Source organism: Leptidea sinapis, chromosome 29 (genome assembly GCF_905404315.1).
Source record: "Leptidea sinapis chromosome 29, ilLepSina1.1, whole genome shotgun sequence".
Taxonomy (NCBI): Eukaryota; Metazoa; Arthropoda; class Insecta; order Lepidoptera; family Pieridae; genus Leptidea; species Leptidea sinapis.
In genome coordinates this window covers 6,056,630-6,076,172 of record NC_066293.1, presented here as the reverse complement: position 1 = coordinate 6,076,172, position 19,543 = coordinate 6,056,630, and the positions used below count along the sequence as shown (strand labels likewise).

The window sequence follows — 19,543 nt, the reverse complement described above, 5'->3', positions numbered from 1 at the left end:
GTTAATAATAAAAGTGATACCTATATTATGGAACATATGACTCTTCAAAAATTAATGATTTATAAAAGCACAAAGAAATATTTTTGAAGTGAACACTTATTTAGCCGTTTTGGGCACTCTTTGGTAGGGGAAAATCTAATGGGTTCACATCACCGACATGCTTATAGTGGTGAATCTGAACTACTATGAGTGTGACGTTAAGGCGAAGAGTAAGCAGAAAACACGCAAACATGGTGTTTTAGACAAGTTTTGTGGTGAAAGTACAGCATTTCGATGCTAATGCTTGCTGTTGGTTATAGTTAACACTGCCGAGTCTTTTTGAACTACCACTTTTCTTTGAAGTTAAACAAGTTTTTTGGCATGACGTGACGCATTTTTTTGGTACTTCCCTCAGAAAAATTATTCTTATAGCTTGTACTTTTTTGTGTAGGTTCATTTATTCAGATTAGTAGTGAATAACGAGGACTGTAAGCATATAAACTGTTTTCCACGCAAGAAGTTTAAAAATATTGGCTTTGTTACATTGATGGCGGGCCGGCAGCCGTGAACTCATATCGCTCAAGGTCGCTGGCATTTAGTGTCGCCTTAAATGGTTTTTATTAATAAGACACTTTAAATTAAAGTAACTGCTGATAAGTTTAGGTATTTAGGTGTATATACCTATATGGCTGATATTTACATACCAACTGTTTTGATCTAATTTTACCAGTGGGAGGCTCCTTTGCACACGAAGCCGGCTTGATTATGGGGGTACCACAGCGGCGCCTATTTCAACAGTGAAGCAGTAATAATAATAATATAATAATAATTTGTAGTACCGCTCAGAATTTTTGAGTTTTTCAAGAATCCTGAGCGGCACTGCATTGCATGGGTCGGGCGTATGAATTACCATCAGCTGAACGTCCTGCTCGTCTCGTCCCTTATTTTCATAAAAAAAAGAATCATCAGCCCTTAATCGTATAAAATTAAGATAGGTACTAATTTAAACTTATTGAATCTATTTATTAGTAGTTTTTAGTTAAGTACAATATAAGACAAAACATTAAAATTATTATTAAGTATCGATTTTTTGTGTTTAAAACACAAAATCATCGATAGGCATAAACTTAAGCCCCATCACTAATTCGTAGATAAGACATTCCATATTATTATCCTCATAATTGTTTATATTTTAACTACTCTTGGGTGATATATGTATTTCGTTTCGTAAACCTAACCGAAGTGATATAATGTTGTTAACTGCGTAAGTACATTTAAATATTACTTTAAAACATACTGAATATCTAAAACTGTCTAATACTATGTTTGATTATTAATTGTCCACATTATTAATAATCCCTTTAAGCCCTACATAAAAAGGGATGGAAGAGATTCTTTCAACTATCGATATAACTTAATTATGTGATAAGGCCATCAAATGACCCCATAGAAAACTTAATAAGGAGACAATTTGAATCATTTTATTTAATTACTAGCAATTTCCTGCGGTTTCACTCGCGTATATACCCATCTCGTGATAGTGAAAAGTCCACTAAGTCGGACTATAGATTTATTTTTCTTAACGTAAAAGTTTTTTTCACATAGATTTTACTTTATTATTGAATTATATATATTCTTCTTCGTTATATCTTTCGAATGAAATGTCCGATTTTAATAATTTAATAAGTATTTTACAGGAATCAAAACGGTATTTAATGGGATAAGGATTTAATGGGAAAAAGGTTACTACTGATGTATGTTTAACATGGTTTGATTATTGTCGGCACTTTTAACAACTTTTAATGTGTAAAAAAGTAGTTATAATGGCATAAACGACCTGTATAGCCAAGTGGTCCCGGGTTCGAATCCCGGTAGGTGCAAGCATTTATATGATGAATATGGATGTTTGTTTCCGAGTCATGGATGTTTAAATGTATTTATGTATGTTTAAGTAAGTATATTGTATTAAATATAGCATTGTTTTGTAACCCATAACACAGGCTATATATGCTTAATTTGGGGCAAGATAATTTGTGTAAAAAGTGTGTCAATATTATTAACTACATTAGTTGGACATATGGTATCGCGGATTTTTTTGTAGATATTGATACGTTCTATAATACTATAGAACATTATTTTGTTCAATCACTCATTTTGTTTTGAACATTTTCTGGGATCTTGTTGTAAAAGCATATATGCTTTGTATAGCCCCACAAAGGCTTACTAACTCGACTTAGCCGAGTAGTAGGCATTATAAGTTTATGTCTGTTCCTGGTGTTAACATTGTGGTTATGACAGTTTCTAGCAAATTCACTTATGTGTCTATGAACATACATAACATTATCAAGAATATATTAAGAAGCAACAGTCAAATGTTAATTTCTTTGAATTTTGCTCTCAATGATTCTTTAGGACCTAGGTTATAAATAGCGCGAATAGCCCTCTTCTGCAGCACACATTTGTATCAATATCAGCAGCGTTGCCCCATAGCAATATACCATAGGACATAATACTACGGAAATAACTAAAGTATACTAGTCGCGCCGTATCTATGTCAGTTAATTGTCTAATCTTTTTAACCGCGTATGCTGCAGAACTAAGTCTTTTCGCCAATCCTTCAATATGGATAATATTGTTGTAATTTAGAATCCAGAGTAATGCCAAGAAATATAGCAGATTCCACCGGCTTTATCACCTCTCCGTTTAACAAAACACTTGCATCAACATTATTAACATTCAGTATAGTTACAGGTTATGGAAGAGTTTTCGCGGTTAGATATAAGGAATGAGCTTCCTTGTGCGGTGTTTTCGGGATGATACGACATGGGTAACTTCAAAAAAAGCGCGTACACCTTCCTTAAAGGCCGACCTGTGATTCGTCTGGTGTTGCAAGACTGATCACTTAACACCAGGCTAAGCCGTACGCTCGTTTGTCCTCCAAAGTCAAGTCAAAAATATTTTATTGACATAAAATCAAAAGATTGCTCGTCAACTTCAATGACAAAAAATACAATTCAGATGAAAAATGCGCTGTTGAATAGCATTGAATAACTCTCACTGAATGTTGTTCAATGTTATTCAACAACAACAATATAAAATAATAGATTTAGTAAATGTTTTCTTTTGTCTAGTTTGAATAATTCTAATAATGTTTAGTTGTAAGTCCTAATAGTTTAGATTAAAGTACGTAGTAGTTAAGTATGTACACATAATTAAATGTTTTTAAGCGCATTAACTTGCCAACAAACTGTTGAAGTTTGGCAAGATATATTAATACATACATACATATCAATTAAACTAAAGTTTTAACATACGTATATTCTTAAAATAATGCAATTCAGTAAAACAATACAAGGCTGAACCATAAATAAAACAACTATAATACTATTCAATTCCATATTGTAATATCGTTTACGTAATCTTCAATACTGTAATAAGCCCTCGACATAAGTCTGCGTTTCATAAAAGATGTTAAAGAATTGTTTATTTTACAGAACCTAGTAGGGGGCACTATAAGCTTGTAGTTATTTCTAGTATTCAAATTATGTTTGTCGCTTATTTTACTGTATAAATTATAATGTTTATGTACATGCAGCAGCCCTATTACCAAAATCGAAATACGAAGTTTCGGTTGACGGATCGTATATTTTCCTATTACGAAAGTATTTAGAATCCGAATATCGATACGAAGTTCGCGATTAGACATTTTGTCTTTCGTTTACCTAATTCCCAAATTCACTTGACATTATTATGATCGTAACTACAACTGCGCGTTATATGGTTATGTCTATGGTTCCAATACGAAATCCGTCCGCACTATTCGGAACCGAAGTACTTTGGTAATAGTATTTAATTCGAAGTTCGTCGTTCTTTCGTTTCGGACCGAAACTTCGGCTTTCGATTTTCGTAATAGACCTCCAGGAGATTGCTATAAATATATTGGCCGGACATGGTCATAATATGAATATCTTTGTATTTTTCCCTTAGAGATTCTCTCCTTTTCGTTTATACCCTTGACGTAAAATAAATAAAGAACTGGACTCCCAATCGTCTTTTAACCCTTCGCGATCCTATCCCTCTAAACTTCAAATCGGTTAATTACTATGATAAATAAACATATTTTTTTCCCAGCTCGATGAAAAGCTGTCTTTTAGTCCCTGGTACGAGGGACAAAAGTGGCTGATTCTATCACGGCAAGACGATTTTTACGTCCCTCGTACCACGGACTAAAAGTGAGCTTTACATCCAGATGTGAAAAAAAATCGTATCACGTGAGATAAGTAGGACATTGCCACCCGCGATTGTCCATATTCATGATTGGATGAGAATGACCTACATTTCTCCCTAAGTGCGTAATATACTATTCTATTTCTTATATAGATTTCTGTGGGTGAATCTCTTGTCCATATTATCATCACCATGAAACGATCTGGTCATGTTAAATTTCGTTACATTTTCAGGCTCGTGATTCCTGTCGTATTCCTGGTTGTTAGTTCACAATCCAATCATAACTACTCTCTCACTGATTTTACAAACCACATACAACATCTGAAAATTCAACGAAGTAGTAAGTAACCTATGATAAGATTATATCATTCGACCTTTAAGCGTAGAGCATACTCCCAAATTAAAGGCCTTCAGAGCATCTCTTCACCCCTGGTGATGCGGAAGTCCATAGACGGTTGACTCACCGCGTTTTTATGACAATAAGGGATGAGACGAGCAGGACGTTCAGCTGATGGTAATTGATACAACCTGCCCATTACAATGCAGTGCCGCTCAGGATTCTTGGAAAACCCAAAAACTCTAAGCGCCACTACAATTGCGCTCGTCGCCGTGAGAGATAAGATGTAAAGTCTCATTTAACTTATTATAGTCAGTCTCTGTCGCTGTATTGTGGAATGACGTCGCGTTGCGTAGACGCGAAAATGTCTCGTAAACTAAGCGACTGACTTCACAATCGTGTGCTCACCGTACTCAGCTTACCACGACTACTGACTCCATGTAAACGAATGAAGTCATGGATGGCGGCAGTGTCGGCGCTGATACAGACGTGATCACTGGCCTTGTCTAAGCCCATCTTTATTCTAGGTGTAGATAATAGGTTATATCGTCAACGTGCGCGACATAAATATCTACATATATATACACACATCAGAAAAGTCTAAGTCAAGATGTACAAATTTAAATTTTAGGATGGTTTTTCACATTATAACGTTGTATTTTATTTTTAAAATAATATTTTTAGGGTCTTATGATGTAAAAATAACAGCTATTGTCTCTATAAGTTCTTTTAATAACAGAAATTAACCATATTAGAATATACTACAGAAACTAAGGTACATAAGCAACTAAACATTTTATCAACAAAATTTCTAAATAAAATGAATTTATTGTGAAAGAATAGGATAATTTAATACAAAGTATGGCCTCCTCTGCTATTCAGAACTTGTCGGCAACGATTACTCATTGAATTAATGTGACTGTTTATGTCATCTTACGGTATTCAGTCCCAATAGAATTGTAGTTCTACGTAATTTTCAGCGTTCATGTTTCCATTTACAAAAACGAGCTCACTTCGCCTGTTTTTCATAATACCCGCCCATACCATAACTGTTGAGCCTCTGTATGGATGAATTTCCTGAATGCACCTGAGCCTTTCAGTATTATTTTTATTATTATTATTACTATTTATTATTTTCCGGAACTAATAATAACCGCCGACGGTACACTCGCACCCTTCTTGTATCAGGCCTAAACCTGAATCGCGACTCATCGGAAAACATAATTTTATCCCATTGTTCCTGGGTTCTCTACACCATTGAATTCGACGAGCGCGATTCCCGTGACGTATCGGTAGGCACCTAGTTGGGCGTCGAGCTCGTAGGGCGTACTCATGCAGTCGATTTCGCACAGTTTGGGGACTTACATCAACACCACTTGAATTTTGTAGCCTTAAACTTATCTCTCGAGCGGTTAACATCGGCTGGCGTCTTGCAGTCAGTTGTATGTACCGGTCTTGTCGAGTGGTTGTACCTTTTACGGTCTGAATGCTGTTCAGAGGGTTCCCTTATGTTATTGTAGCACTGCCAAAGACGACAAATTACACTTCTATGAATACTAAAATGCCGAGATACCTGAGATTTATTACTTCTGGCTCGCAACATCCCTACAGCTCTTTGCATTTCATTTGCCGTCAAATGACGTCGCTCCATGACGTAAAGAATATCTAACAATTCAATTTTGTCGCTAACTTTATTTAAATGGTTGGTAAAATAATAAAATCAAGACTAAACGTAGCACTTACAACGCACTTAAATTCAAACAAATCCCCTTTCATTTAATTTTATGAAATAAACAAAACATAATCGGATTTTTTTTTACAACCAGCCAGTATGTCATCAATAACAAAAAAGTTTACATACCTATGCACTTTGAGTGAATAAAGGCTTATAAATTAATTAATATAAATGGTAAATTTGTAATATCATGCATGTTGCTTAGACTTTTTTGATGTGTATATATAAATATGTCGCAGGGATGTGATAAAACAGTGATTTGGTCAAATCTCGGAGGATGTTAAAATAAAAACACGATTCTATCATTTCTCGAAACAAGTGATTTGACCAAATGCCAGAGTTGGTTCCGTGAAATGACATATAGTCTTTACTTTTATATTTATAAGGTTTATTTGGTAAGACTTAAAGATAATTTGTTCGCGTCACTCATTATCATTTCACGGAACCAATCCTGGCATTTGATCAAATCACTAGATTTGTTTAGAGAAATGATAAAATCGTGTTGTTCTTTAAACATACTCCTTGATTTCATCAAGTCACTTAAGGAATTGACTAAATCTCTATTATTATCATTTCCCTACGACATATTCATACCATTACATACATTATTAATTGTTAATTTGTTCGTCCTGTATATATATTATTTTTATTACAGGAAACTCATGTGAAACAAGCGATTCAAAGGAAGGGGAATGTGTTAAACCGTCAAGATGTGAGCAAGCAAAAGAAAAGATAGATCCAACAACAGCATTCGATATAAGGTATGAACAGAATATCCGTATGGTACTTACTAGCACCTGACTCTCACTTTGGGGATATCTTCAGCTAGTAAAAATATTAAGTGAAAAACGTAAAAAACAAAATTAAATTCATAGTTTTTGGTATAAATTTAGAATACATTGGCATGAATTTGAGGGTGGGAAGGGAAAGTGAGGGGTCCCCATTACCCTTTCCAGCACTCGTGAGGAAACTTATAGTTGCAGATTTAGATTTTTTTTATATCATAACCTCAAAATGTTCAAAACATATTAAATAACAGTTAAATGACACAATTTCATTCGTTGTATTAATTGGTTATATTCTGTATATTACCTTAGTCTTATCTAGATATGCTGCTTCCTGAAATATTTCTATAAATACTGGTTATTGCACGGCCTGCTTATGTTTTAATTTAACCTAACCTACCTATAGTTTCTGGAAAAGGATTTGGTTACTAGATTAGTTTTAGCTTGCTTTGCCGATCTTTAATCTCATCTAGATTCTGCTATCTGAAATATTACAACAAATACTGGTTATTGGCCGACCTCCTAAATATATTTGAGCCATATATATTTATGTTCTAACTTAACCTAACCTACCTTTCTATTGCGCTATAACGCGAATAATCCTCTTGTAGCTTTTATCACAAAATATCTCTTTTAAGGTCTTCAAAATGTCACTACTTATTGAAGTGCTGTCCATTAGATTTGATTAAGAAAGATACTGAGAACATTATCCCAGAAAAACAAGGAAACGTGGGATGTGGTTGGAGTAATCCAGGTGCTTCGATCCTCAGAGCTACCCGTGATTATGCAGATTTTGGGGAGTTTAGGTGGATGGTAGCACTTTTGAAGTAAGTACATTTTATGTACATAATTTATATAAAATTTCAATTTAATTTTTAACTATATTTACAACTACTGACCACATAAAAGCGTACCAAGAATACTGGCAGCATTTCCGCATTAGCATTCTGCAATAGCTGTCAACGATTGAGTTTCCAGTAGCTTTATTGAGATGCGAAGATAGTACTTTGTATATTCACCGCGCCTCTGAGCTCCACGGGCCAAATGTCTCGACACCAAACGGCACAAGGATGTATGACTCACTGAGACCGACATATTTCGACGCGTGCTGTCTTCGGCAGTCAAAGCAGCAGCCCCCGCACCAAGTGACGTAACTTGGACATGAGAAGGAGCCTTTTAGGAGATTTTATATAATTAATTGAATAAACAGGTCATCATCTGCGAGCCACTTGATTCTTTAGCTTTGCGTAGATATGAGTTTCGCATTTAGGGTGTTCTGTGGAGATATTCGGGTTGATACCAGCGGCTGAATTCTACCACCGGACGTATCAAAGTGCTAAATTCCACCCAGATCATGTTGACGTCTGGCATTCTACAATCGTGCCTTTTGCGAGAAACTTCTTGCTTTTAGCCATTTTGTAGACTCAATTAATAGCACCTTTTTTGCCGAACCGATACGATTTACGGCCGTTTCCAATATACTATCTACAGATAGAGATAAATTACTACTAGAACTTAGTAGAAACTGTCAGTAATTAGCTGTCAATAATCTGAAGCTGTACCAATATACCCGTGAAGTCATTCTTCTCGCCCTATATTGGGACGCGTGAATTGCAATTTCCATACAAACTTCTATCGCTGGTAAGCTATAAGTCCTCCCATTGACAGATAGCGTGTAAGGATAAGGTGAGTAACCGTCGATTATTTTATTGGCACAGAAAAGTCAACGATAGTTACGATTTTTATCTCAATCATAACCGAAGATAAACTGAATAATCGGAACAGATGTTAAGGACATTCAAGCATAGAGCAAAGCATAAAGCCAACTTAAAGGCCGGCGTAGCATCTTGTAACCGCTGGTGTTGCGGATGGCCATGACTCATCACTTCCTGTTAAGTGAGCCTCTTGCCCGTTTGCCTTTTATATAAAAACATTGCTGTAGTAACAGTTACGCCCCGAGAGTTTTGTACTTATGAAATTACAAGAAGAAAGGATCATTGATGACTCCTGTCGCTGACTTCCACCTTCGCACCACCTGCCACTTATTACGATATCATCCCCACTATCTGGATATTTGTTCCTCTACAGTATGGTTTTCAAGGAACTTTCTTCCACGTACAACCAAGATGTGGAATGAGCTTCTTTGTGCGGTGTTTTCAGAACGACATGGGTACCTTCACAAAAAGCGAGGACACCTTTCTAAAATGCCGGTAACGCTCCTGTGAATCCTCTGGTGTTGCAAGGGAATGTCGGTGATCACTTGACATCAGATGACCATTACGCACAAAAAAAAATAGATAGGATTAGGAAAGAGTGTTATCAATCTAATAATTTCCTCGAGAACCACTACCCATTGGTGAAAAAAGCATGAAAATCAGTGCTGTAGTTTTTGAGTTTATCGCGAACACACATACAGACAAACGCGGCGGAGGTCTTTATTTTATAATATATAGTGGTTCTAGTGTTCTTGTAAAAATTTAAATTAAAATTTTCAGAACATCAAGTTCTCCAGTATGGGAAAACTCAGATTATATTGGTGGAGGGTCACTCATACACCCCTCTGTTGTGCTCACAGTAGCCCACTACGTCTCTAACAAAACACCCAACATGGTAAGACTTGTAAATACTTACTGCATAGTGAGGAAAAAACATTGACATCATATTGCTCTGTCAAAATATTTGTATACTTGAGTAGTGTCTGTACTCTGAGTCGTGACAGTTCTGATTTTCTTTATGACAGTAAGGGACGAGACGAGCAGAACGTTCAGCTGATGGTTATTGATACGTCCTGCCCATGACAATGCAGTGCCGCTCAGGATTCAAAATTCTGAGCGGCAATACAATTGCGCTCGTCACCTTGAGACATAGATGTTAAATCTCATTTGCTCAGTAATTTCACTAGCTCCGACGCCCTTCAGACCGAAACACAGTAATGTTCACACATTACTGCTTCACGGCAGAAATAGGCGCCGTTGTGGTACCCATAATCTAGCCGGCATCCTGTGCAAAGGATCCTCCCACTGGTAAATCTGACAACCAACAATTTTTATTTAAAGTTTGAAATTGTAACATCGCAACTGTGTGTTTTTTCTTATTTAATATGGTAAAACCTATTAAAAGCAGAAGTAACGATCGTGCAAATCAAACACAAAAAGAAAAATGTCATATAACGATTCAAAATCATTTCAATTGTAGGTACGTAACTTAAACAATGTGATACTTGGAATTTAATTTCTTTATGTTAATTTAGTTACTGACATTTGACGCATTTTTATTATTTGAATCAGATTTAATTATGAAACCGCATAAATTTTTGCTTCGTTAGGCCAAAGAAGTATTCGTAGTAACTTCTTGCGTGCATATATAAGTACACACACACTTTTTTTTCTTTTGTGGCTTAGTTAAAAAACACGTTATTTTCGCCTTTAAATGAAGCATCATTTATTAACAAAAGCTATTGATGTATTATACTAAGTTAATATCAGTGGACTTATGTGTTGTTGGCGAAAATTTTCAAATAAAAGAAATTTCGAATGAAAATGCTTCATGAGACTAATTTAACTCGATTTCTTTTATTTTAGATGAAATGTCGTGCTGGTGAATGGGATACGAGGACTGTCCAAGAAGCAGAGGAATACCAGGAGAGGAATGTCAAATCAATTAGAATACATCCTGACTTTGTAGCAGGTAAATAAAATAAATCTCTCATGAAATAGGCTGCCTGTGAGTGATTTTATAACCGACTAGCTGATGCCCGCGACTTCACCCGCGTAGATAAAGGGTTTCTTAATATATAAAGCAAGTTTGGAATTGAAGATTATCTCATGTCCTATTCGAGTTTCGGTTCCCATTTTCGATCCCGTTCCCAACATATGAATCTTATTTCGAGGAAGATTGCTGTGGCAAACTAAACCTACTATTGGTTAAGTTATAGCTCATCGACGTGAATGTCAGTTTTTCACAAAACCCGCGGGAACTATGGATATTTCCGGGATAAATAGTAGCCTATGTCCTTTCCCAAGCTCTAGTCTATCGCTGTACCAAATTTCATCAAAATCGTTTCAGTAGCTCCGGAGTAAAAGCGTAACAAGCAAACTTACATTCACATTTATAATATTATTAGTAGAGATATCGCCGCAGCACTTGTTGACTTCTTAATGACACTGTTACATCACTAGATGGCGCTAGTTGATAATGGCGCTGATACTTTTTTTCAAGGGGAAAAAAATACTTCACGGCCACATTATCTCTAGACCTCGCTGGAACGTGAAGCCCCCTCCCGTTCCCCTTTCACCCCCTCGCGCACATCCTATTGCATCAGTACGGCTTGCAGTTTCATTACCGTTAGGTACTATTATAGCGACACAGAATAACAGAACCATTAACAACAAAAGTTAAAACGTATCAATAAAAACTTCAAAAACAAAGCAGTGATAGCATGAAAATATCACGACATGTACCCAACGGTGATGAAACTGCAAGCCGTACTGACGCAACAAATAAATACACTTCAACTGCGACGTATGCTGATGATACGGCGTTGCTGTCAACACACACCAATCCAGAAACTGCTTCACATAATCTGCAAGTCCACCAACACGATATAGAGCGATGGTTTAAAAGATGGAGAATAAAAGTTAACGAAACTTAATCAGCTCACGTAACATTCACACTCAGGAGAGAAACTTGCCCCCCCCCCCCCCTCCCTGTTAACTAGAATAATAAGAAGATACCACGACAAGACAACGCCAAGTATTTAGGAATAAACTTAGACAAGAGATTGACATGGCAAAAACACATTACCAATTTGGACATACGGCATACAGCTCTGGGGGGTTGCCAGTAATAGTAATATCGAAATACTTGAAAGATTTCAGAGCAAAACATTGAGAACCATGTTCAGTATCTCACAGTGTATTAGTAATAAATACATATACCCAAACCTCGGCATTAAATAGTCCAAACTAGCCTGAAATACTAGGAGAAATTGCAACCCATGTTAACGAGCTAGCCAAGTCTTTGAGCGGAAAGGCTGGCACTCAGATTACCAGGCTTAAAAGACATGACGTCACAAATCTGATTAAAAGATTTCAACAATAAATGGAGAGTTTGATGCGAAGTAATTTTACATCAATTTCGGACTCTCGACGAGGACTCTTTGAGTAGATATATGGAGCCAATACAGTGGCTTATTAATTCACAGATCAGATTGCCACGACGCAAAAAAAAACAAAAAAGAACTGACGCAACAGGACGAGCGCCAGGGGGTGAAAGGGAGGGAGCTTCACTTTCCAGCGAAGTCCATAATAATTATAAATTATATTTTACTTATTGATTTTTAGCACATTTATTCAATGATGGAGCTCTATTGCTGCTAAAGAAACCATTCGATTTTAATTATACTTCTCACATTGGGGTCGGATGTTTGGGAAGCGAGTTGCCCCCTCAAGACACGTTGTGCTTTAGTATGGGGTGGGGCAAAAAGGAATTTAAGGGCGACGAGTACGCAAATGTCTTAAAAAAGGTAAGGTTTTTATGTAATATGATGGCAAAGAAAATGCCGATCTTCTGGGCACTCTTTTTCTGTAGTTTATTTGAACCTGAGTTAAAGGAGAACTATACGAGTATAACATACAAATATTATATAATTTTATGTTTCTTACTAAGAAACAAACATAATTCAACATTTATGTAATAAAATTTTGACCGAACCTAAAAAATACGACAAAATTATTCACTAAACACAGGCTTCAAACTAACAAATAAAAAAATCAAAGGTTTCTAATAAATGTTACCTGTGTCTTTTTTGATGCTCATGCTTCGCTGCCATAAAATAGCACAGGTAAAACAGTAATTTTATAGACCTTGCCCTTACTTCTAATTGGCATTTTAGTGTCAAACAACACTCCAAAGGTACGCCACTTATTCTACATTGCCGTTGCCCTATTAGTAAGTATTTTGTGGGACGATGTATATGATTTTACAACAAAACCCCAGAAAATGTTCAAAACAAAAGTATTACGGGAATGATGGAATTAGATGGGAATGGAGCGACCGCCCTCAGGCATTGAATTATAAGTTTAATTGTACAATATTACTTTGTAAACATATTTTTTGATGAAAAAAAAAGCCCGCTGAGTTTGTTGCGCCCATTCTTTTCAGACCTGAGGCATTCATTTTGGAATGGGTGGTAGTTTTTTTGGCTTTCAATATGTGATGTCACATCCTATTTTGAATAAAAATAATTGAATTTGAATTAGTTACGTTCGCTTCAATTGATCCATCGTCTGAGAGAAGTGATCTTAAGTATATAAAGTATTTCGGTCTTGGTAGTGTAGTATTATCTAGCTTGATTTTGAAATTGCAGAACATATTGTAATAATCTATGTCTTATTTTTAATGACATTAAGAGACTAGCAGGTCGTTCAACTGATGGTAAGTGAAACGCCCTGCCAATGCAGTGCCGCTCAGAGTTTTTGAAAAACCCATAAATTCTAGGCGGCACTACAATTGCACTCGTCACCTTTCGGCTTAAGATGTTAAGTCACATTTTCATTTGAAACACAATAATGCTTACTGCTTCACCTGAAACCAAGGACCATAATCTTCCTTGAAGATTTCAGTGCCGCCGTTCATCCATAGGGGCTCATCCGCCACCACTAGAATGTTCGATCCTACATAATCGCCCATCACAACCCTGGACCTCAGCATCGAATATTATTTTAATTCCTCTATCCACCACCTTGGGGCCCTACCTAGGGTTAAGGCTTCCGAGGGAGAAATTCAAAACTCTTGATTTTTTTTGTAAAAAAAAAACAATATATAATAAAATAAAAATAGCTTTATTGATCCCTTCATACATTCTAAGTACATTTATCCATTACTAGCTGATACCCGCGACTCCGTCCGCGTACACACATGACTAAGGACGTAGTTCTTATAAAAATCTTTATTTCTTATGACAAAACATATTAAGAATTATCGTTCATAAATATTTTGTTTTAAAATTTTATTTGAGCTAAAATTAAGTTTATATTTTACCTGCTGAGAAAGTTCGAAATTCTAATTAGTTATTCATTTTAAGCTATTCTTTCAATTTGATTTTTTAACGACGGATGACAGCATCAAAGGAAATATGAAATTGGTATTTTTATTTAATTCAGAGCAATTTCATATTTATTCACCTTTTAAACCTTCTCTGGACTTCCACAAATAAATCAAGACCAAAATTAGCCAAATCGGTCCAGCCGTTCTCGAGTTTTATCGAGACAAACGAACAGCAATTTATTTTTATTTAAATAGATGAACATTACTTGTTTTTGTTTATTATTTGTTGCAATTACAAATAGGAATTGGAATATGAAACAGAGTCTTTAGGCGCTTAAATTTTAATCTTTTCAGGTTCACTTGGAATTGGTCGCCAAAAATGAATGCGAACAAATATTACGACAGACCCGGCTTTCATCCAAATATTACGTGCACAGTTCTTTGACATGTGCACGCGGTCTTAACGGTATCGATACATGTACGGGAGATGGTGGATCGTCTCTAATTTGTCCCATCTCGGTAAGACTTATGTAACACGTATTTCTGATGTTAATAATTCTATAAGCACGTTGCACTTTTTGGGTGAACAAAAAGCGTGAAACTCATCATCGTCACCAAACGCTTTTCAAGAGCTATAGCTCACAGCATGCATATTTATTTTTATAGAATAGGAGGACAAACGAGCGTACGGGTCACCTGGTGTTAAGTGATCACCGCCGCCCACATTCTCTTGCAACACCAGAGGAATCACAAGAGCGTTGCCGGCCTTTAAGGAAGGTGTACGCGCTTTTTTTGAAGGTACCCATGTCGTATCGTCCCGGAAAAACCGCACAAGGAAGCTCATTCCACAGCTTTGTAGTACGAGGGAGAAAGCTCCTTGAAAACCGCACTGTGGAAGACCGCCACACATCCAGATGGTGGGGATGATAACCTAACTTGTGGCGTGTCATGCGAAGGTGGAATTCGGCGGCAGGAATCAGGTTAAACAGCTCTTCGGAACACTCCCCGTGATAAACGCGGTAGAAGACACACAATGAAGCGACGTCTCTACGCAACGCCAAGTGATCCAGCCGTTCACAGAGCACTGAGTCCCCGACAATTCGAGCTGCTCGACGTTGCACGCGGTCAAATGGATCGAGCAGATACTGGGGTGCGCCAGACCAGAGATGACAGAAATACTCCATGTGTGGCCGGACCTGCGCTTTGTAGAGCGCTAGAATGTGGGCCGGCTTGAAGTATTGCCGTGCTCTATTGATGACGCCCAGCTTCTTCGAAGCCAATTTGGCTTTGCCCTTGAATTGGCAATCGCTCGAGATTTCGAGACCCAGTATTCCGATATTAGGCGAGGCTTTAAGAGAAGTGTTCTCAAAGAGCACACGAAGTGATACGACAAATGGGATTTTTTTAGTGGTAAACTCGCAAACTTGAGTCTTCTGGGGGTTAAATTGGACAAGGTTCAATTTACCCCATTCCGCGACCTTCTCGAGAGAGGACTCGATAGAAGACAAAGGTTTCTCCCGGCACTGGTCGACGATTTCCCGAGAGAGACCTGCATGGCCCGTGTATACGGCATCACCAGTGCTGTCATCTGCATAGCAATGTTTGTTGGAGGTGTCCAACATATTATTGATATGCAGAAGAAACAGCGTTGGGGCACTCCAGCATTCACGGGCTTCGGGTTCGAGCAATATGCGTCGACAACGACCTGTATGCTACGTCCAGTGAAGAAGCTGGAGGTCCACTTGCACAAGCTCTCGGGAAGCCCAAATGATGGAAGTTTTGAGAGGAGCGCCTTGTGCCATACACGATCAAAGGCCTTCGCTATATCCAGGCTAACTGCCAGGCCTTCCCCCTGTATATGTATACATATCTTTATGGGTGATTAGTATACCTAGATTCTATGTTATTTATAAACGCAGTAGACGAAGTTAAGTTATTCCAAGTTTAAAATTTGTGTCTTTATTATTTGTTTTATGAAAATAAGTGATGAAACTGGTAGGAAGTTCAGCTGATGGTAATTGATACGATATATGATAATTCTTGAAAAACCCCAAAAATTCTGAGCGGCACTACAATTGCGTACGTCACCTTGAGATATAAGTTGGTAAGTCTCATTTGCCCAGTAATTTCACTAGCTACGGCGCCCTTGACCGAAACACAATAATGCTTACACATTACTGCTTCTGGGCAGAAATATGCGCTGTTATGGTACCCATAATCTAGCCGGCATACTGTGCAAAGAAGCCTTCCGCTCGTATTGATATACCTATAAAAGTTAAGGCTGATTTACTAATTTTTATTATCAGGGTGATGGTGGTACTCGGTACGCGATCTATGGCATGGTGGCGTATGGGATTGGATGCGATAGTAGTTATCCAGGAGTATATGTTAACGTGCCGCATATGTACGAATGGATCGTCGCAACCATGAAAGCTGAGTCTCTGGATGAAACAGCCTTTAAGGTTCTACCCGACGACGAGGAAGACTAACCGTTTCAATGTTGCTATTGTTATCCCTCTCAATTCTAGAATTAAGAATATTGACAACGCAAATGAAATATTATACAATTTACAACTTACTTGCAAACTTTATAATATACACACACACATGCATATTTTTAACCCACGGAACTCTGGCGTTCCGTGGGTTCAAGTCCCGCATCGTTCATAAAGTTTTGTTATTCAAATTTTATTTGTGTAGGATATAGTCGTCGGTTAATAAAATTAACTCGACTCTTGAGGTATCCCCACAAGAAAAAAACGCAAGGTGTAAGGTCGGGGCTTCTTGGATGCCATGGAATATCACCTCTGCGAGAAATCAATCTCTGAGAAAGATTTCATTAACCACCGGTAAAGTCACATTTGATGTATGGCACGTTGCTCCATCTTGTTACATCCAAGTCCTGCTGTTGTATCCTTCAAATTCATGTAACTGTGGTGTCAAAAACTCTCGCAACATCTTCACGTATTCCACTGAGTTCACAGTTACGTTATTTCCTGGATTATTTTGGAAGAAATATGGAGCGATTATGCCTTTTGCTGATATGGCATCCCATACTACTAAGCTAGAGGTACCGGGTTCGAATCCCGGTAGGTGCAAGCATTTATATGATGAATATGGATGTTTGATTCCGAGTCATGGATGTTTAAATGTATTTATGTATGTTTAAGTAAGTATATTGTATTAAATATATCATTGTCTTGTAACCCATAACACAGGCATATGTTTAACTTGGGACAAGATAATTTGTGTAAAAAGTGTGTCAATATTATTATTATTATACTGTCGTTTTAGGTGAATGAAGTAGCTTTTGGTGTTTAAGGCGAGGGTTTTCCCTGCTCCAATATCGACAATTGTACTTGTTTACTTGTTTATTGATGTGAAAATGGGCCTCATCCGTGAATAATACATTCTCAAGGCTAGAGAATCGCTCCAGCATAGTGTCAGCCAATAACTTACGTTGAATGTAATCGTTTGGTTTAATCTACAGTACAATTTGAAGCTTATATGGATGTAGCTTAAGGTCCAGATTCAAAATTGGCCTCAGAGTAGTCTTTGATATTGCCAAAGCCGCCGAACGCTTACGCGTGGATATTCTGGATCGTTCCTTACGGAAATTACAACCTTCCGAACGTTCTCATCGCTTCTTCTCGAACGTGGCCGACCTGTTTGCCTAATATTCGTTGTTGATCCTGTTTGCTCGAACTTCTTGACCCAAGCTTTGACTTTAAATTAACACTTGGACACACATTTAGACGTAGAGGTGGGCTAAACTGTTATAATTTTTCAATTTTCCTTAAGCAATTTTCTCCCATACCACGTCTATCAAGAACTCATAACTCCATCTGTGGTGAAGTAGATATTTTTAAAGATTCTTTACCTGCTTTTAAAAAAAATATTACAAGATTGTTAGGCGCCAAAATATGATTAATATTCTTCTTCTTTTTTTTTTCTTCTTTTCAAATTCGTATCTTGATTTTATAATTTTTGCTTTTTTTTATATAATTGTTTTCTCGGTGTCACGGAAGCAAAGACTGTGCATGTTGTGACACCTTAATTTGTTTTACATTCAACTAATTATATGTTAATATTTGATATATTTTAAGCGTATTAGAATGTAACAACTACTGGTTGTCCTATAAATAAATAAATGAATGATACTGTTGTGTTATATTTTTCTAACTGTTGTTGTAAACTGTTATAATATATATCAGACAGTGGCGTGCATTGGTTTTCTAGCAAGGTAAGCACTGTAGATCTAACTAGTCGTAGAACCGCACTCTTGTCTGACAGCACGAGGTTTTGAAATCTACATACATTTTTAGTTGTTTGTGTTTCGCATGTAGTTTCCGTATCATATAGTCAACCTAATATTTTAGTTTGTGTCATTCGAGGAACTAGTATACCTTAAACTGCTTTCTTATTTTATTTGAATAGCCTAAGCATGCGTGTTTATTTAACAAAAAATATTTGTTATTAAAATTCTAAGATACACATACTTTCATTTTTAACGCCATCTAGCGGTAAACACCCATACTGCAATCATTTACTGTCAAATCTAAAATTTCATGCGTTTATGATAATATTTATATCTTTAATTATTATTGACAACTCTAAATAAAGTAAATTTTTTGAAACGTTTGTGGCTTCGAAAAAGAACTTTAAACTCAAATCAAACACGACCTTTGTATAAATACTATAATATTGTATTTATACAATATAAATTGTATTGTAAATAGTATTGTATTATAACGATAACGGAACGAAAATTGTGTAAAAGGATACGTACCTAATTTCTGTAAAGAAACCCTATTTTCGCCACAATCGCGACACTGGAATTCCTCCATTATATTTTAATTCTTTACTAGTTACCTATTTTAAACACAAAACACACAGCAACATCTTTTTTTCCCAATACAAACACTAATTAACAATAAACAAATCAACACAAAACAAATAACTAATGTAATTAGCTTAATAGTTCACGCCCATGATATAAATTATAAAGTTCATGAAAACACAACAACTAAAAAAATGGCGCTGTCATTGTTGATATTGAATACTATAATTTTATTTAAGGAAATGTTATATTATTTTATATCTCACAATCATGAATCACGTCATGTGCGATGTCAACACTCTTATGGAGGCGCAATAAGGTTTAAACTCAGACACTAAGAGAACGAGACACGTGATAATAATTACGCATAAATCATAATGTAGGTATAATTTCTATTCTATTCTATTCTTTCTAGTGGCTTCTGTGGAAGGGGCACCACAACTCGCCAATGTCACGTTTCAGTAGACCAACAAGCTTAGAGTGTGTCATTTGATCGGTGTAAACGAATTTAAGTATAATTTCTTTCGTTGGCTTAATTCGTGACAGCTGCGGTTGTCAATTCGAAGTGTCATAAGCGTGCTTAGTGCTTACCC

The 19,543-nt window shown here is 36.6% G+C and overlaps 1 protein-coding gene across 1 annotated transcript; it reads left to right on the top strand.

Annotated features, from left to right (window-relative positions):
- The first annotated feature begins 1,175 nt into the window (after window positions 1-1,175).
- Window positions 1,176-18,270, top strand: LOC126973467 (phenoloxidase-activating factor 2-like). The gene is made up of 9 exons (XM_050820772.1): window positions 1,176-1,243; window positions 4,440-4,546; window positions 6,934-7,039; window positions 7,702-7,890; window positions 9,559-9,673; window positions 10,645-10,750; window positions 12,406-12,587; window positions 14,465-14,629; window positions 16,417-18,270. The coding sequence occupies exons 1-9, from the start codon at window positions 1,230-1,232 to the stop codon at window positions 16,597-16,599; spliced, it is 1,167 nt and encodes a 388-aa protein (XP_050676729.1). The 5' UTR covers window positions 1,176-1,229; the 3' UTR covers window positions 16,600-18,270.
- The last annotated feature ends 1,273 nt before the right edge of the window (window positions 18,271-19,543 follow it).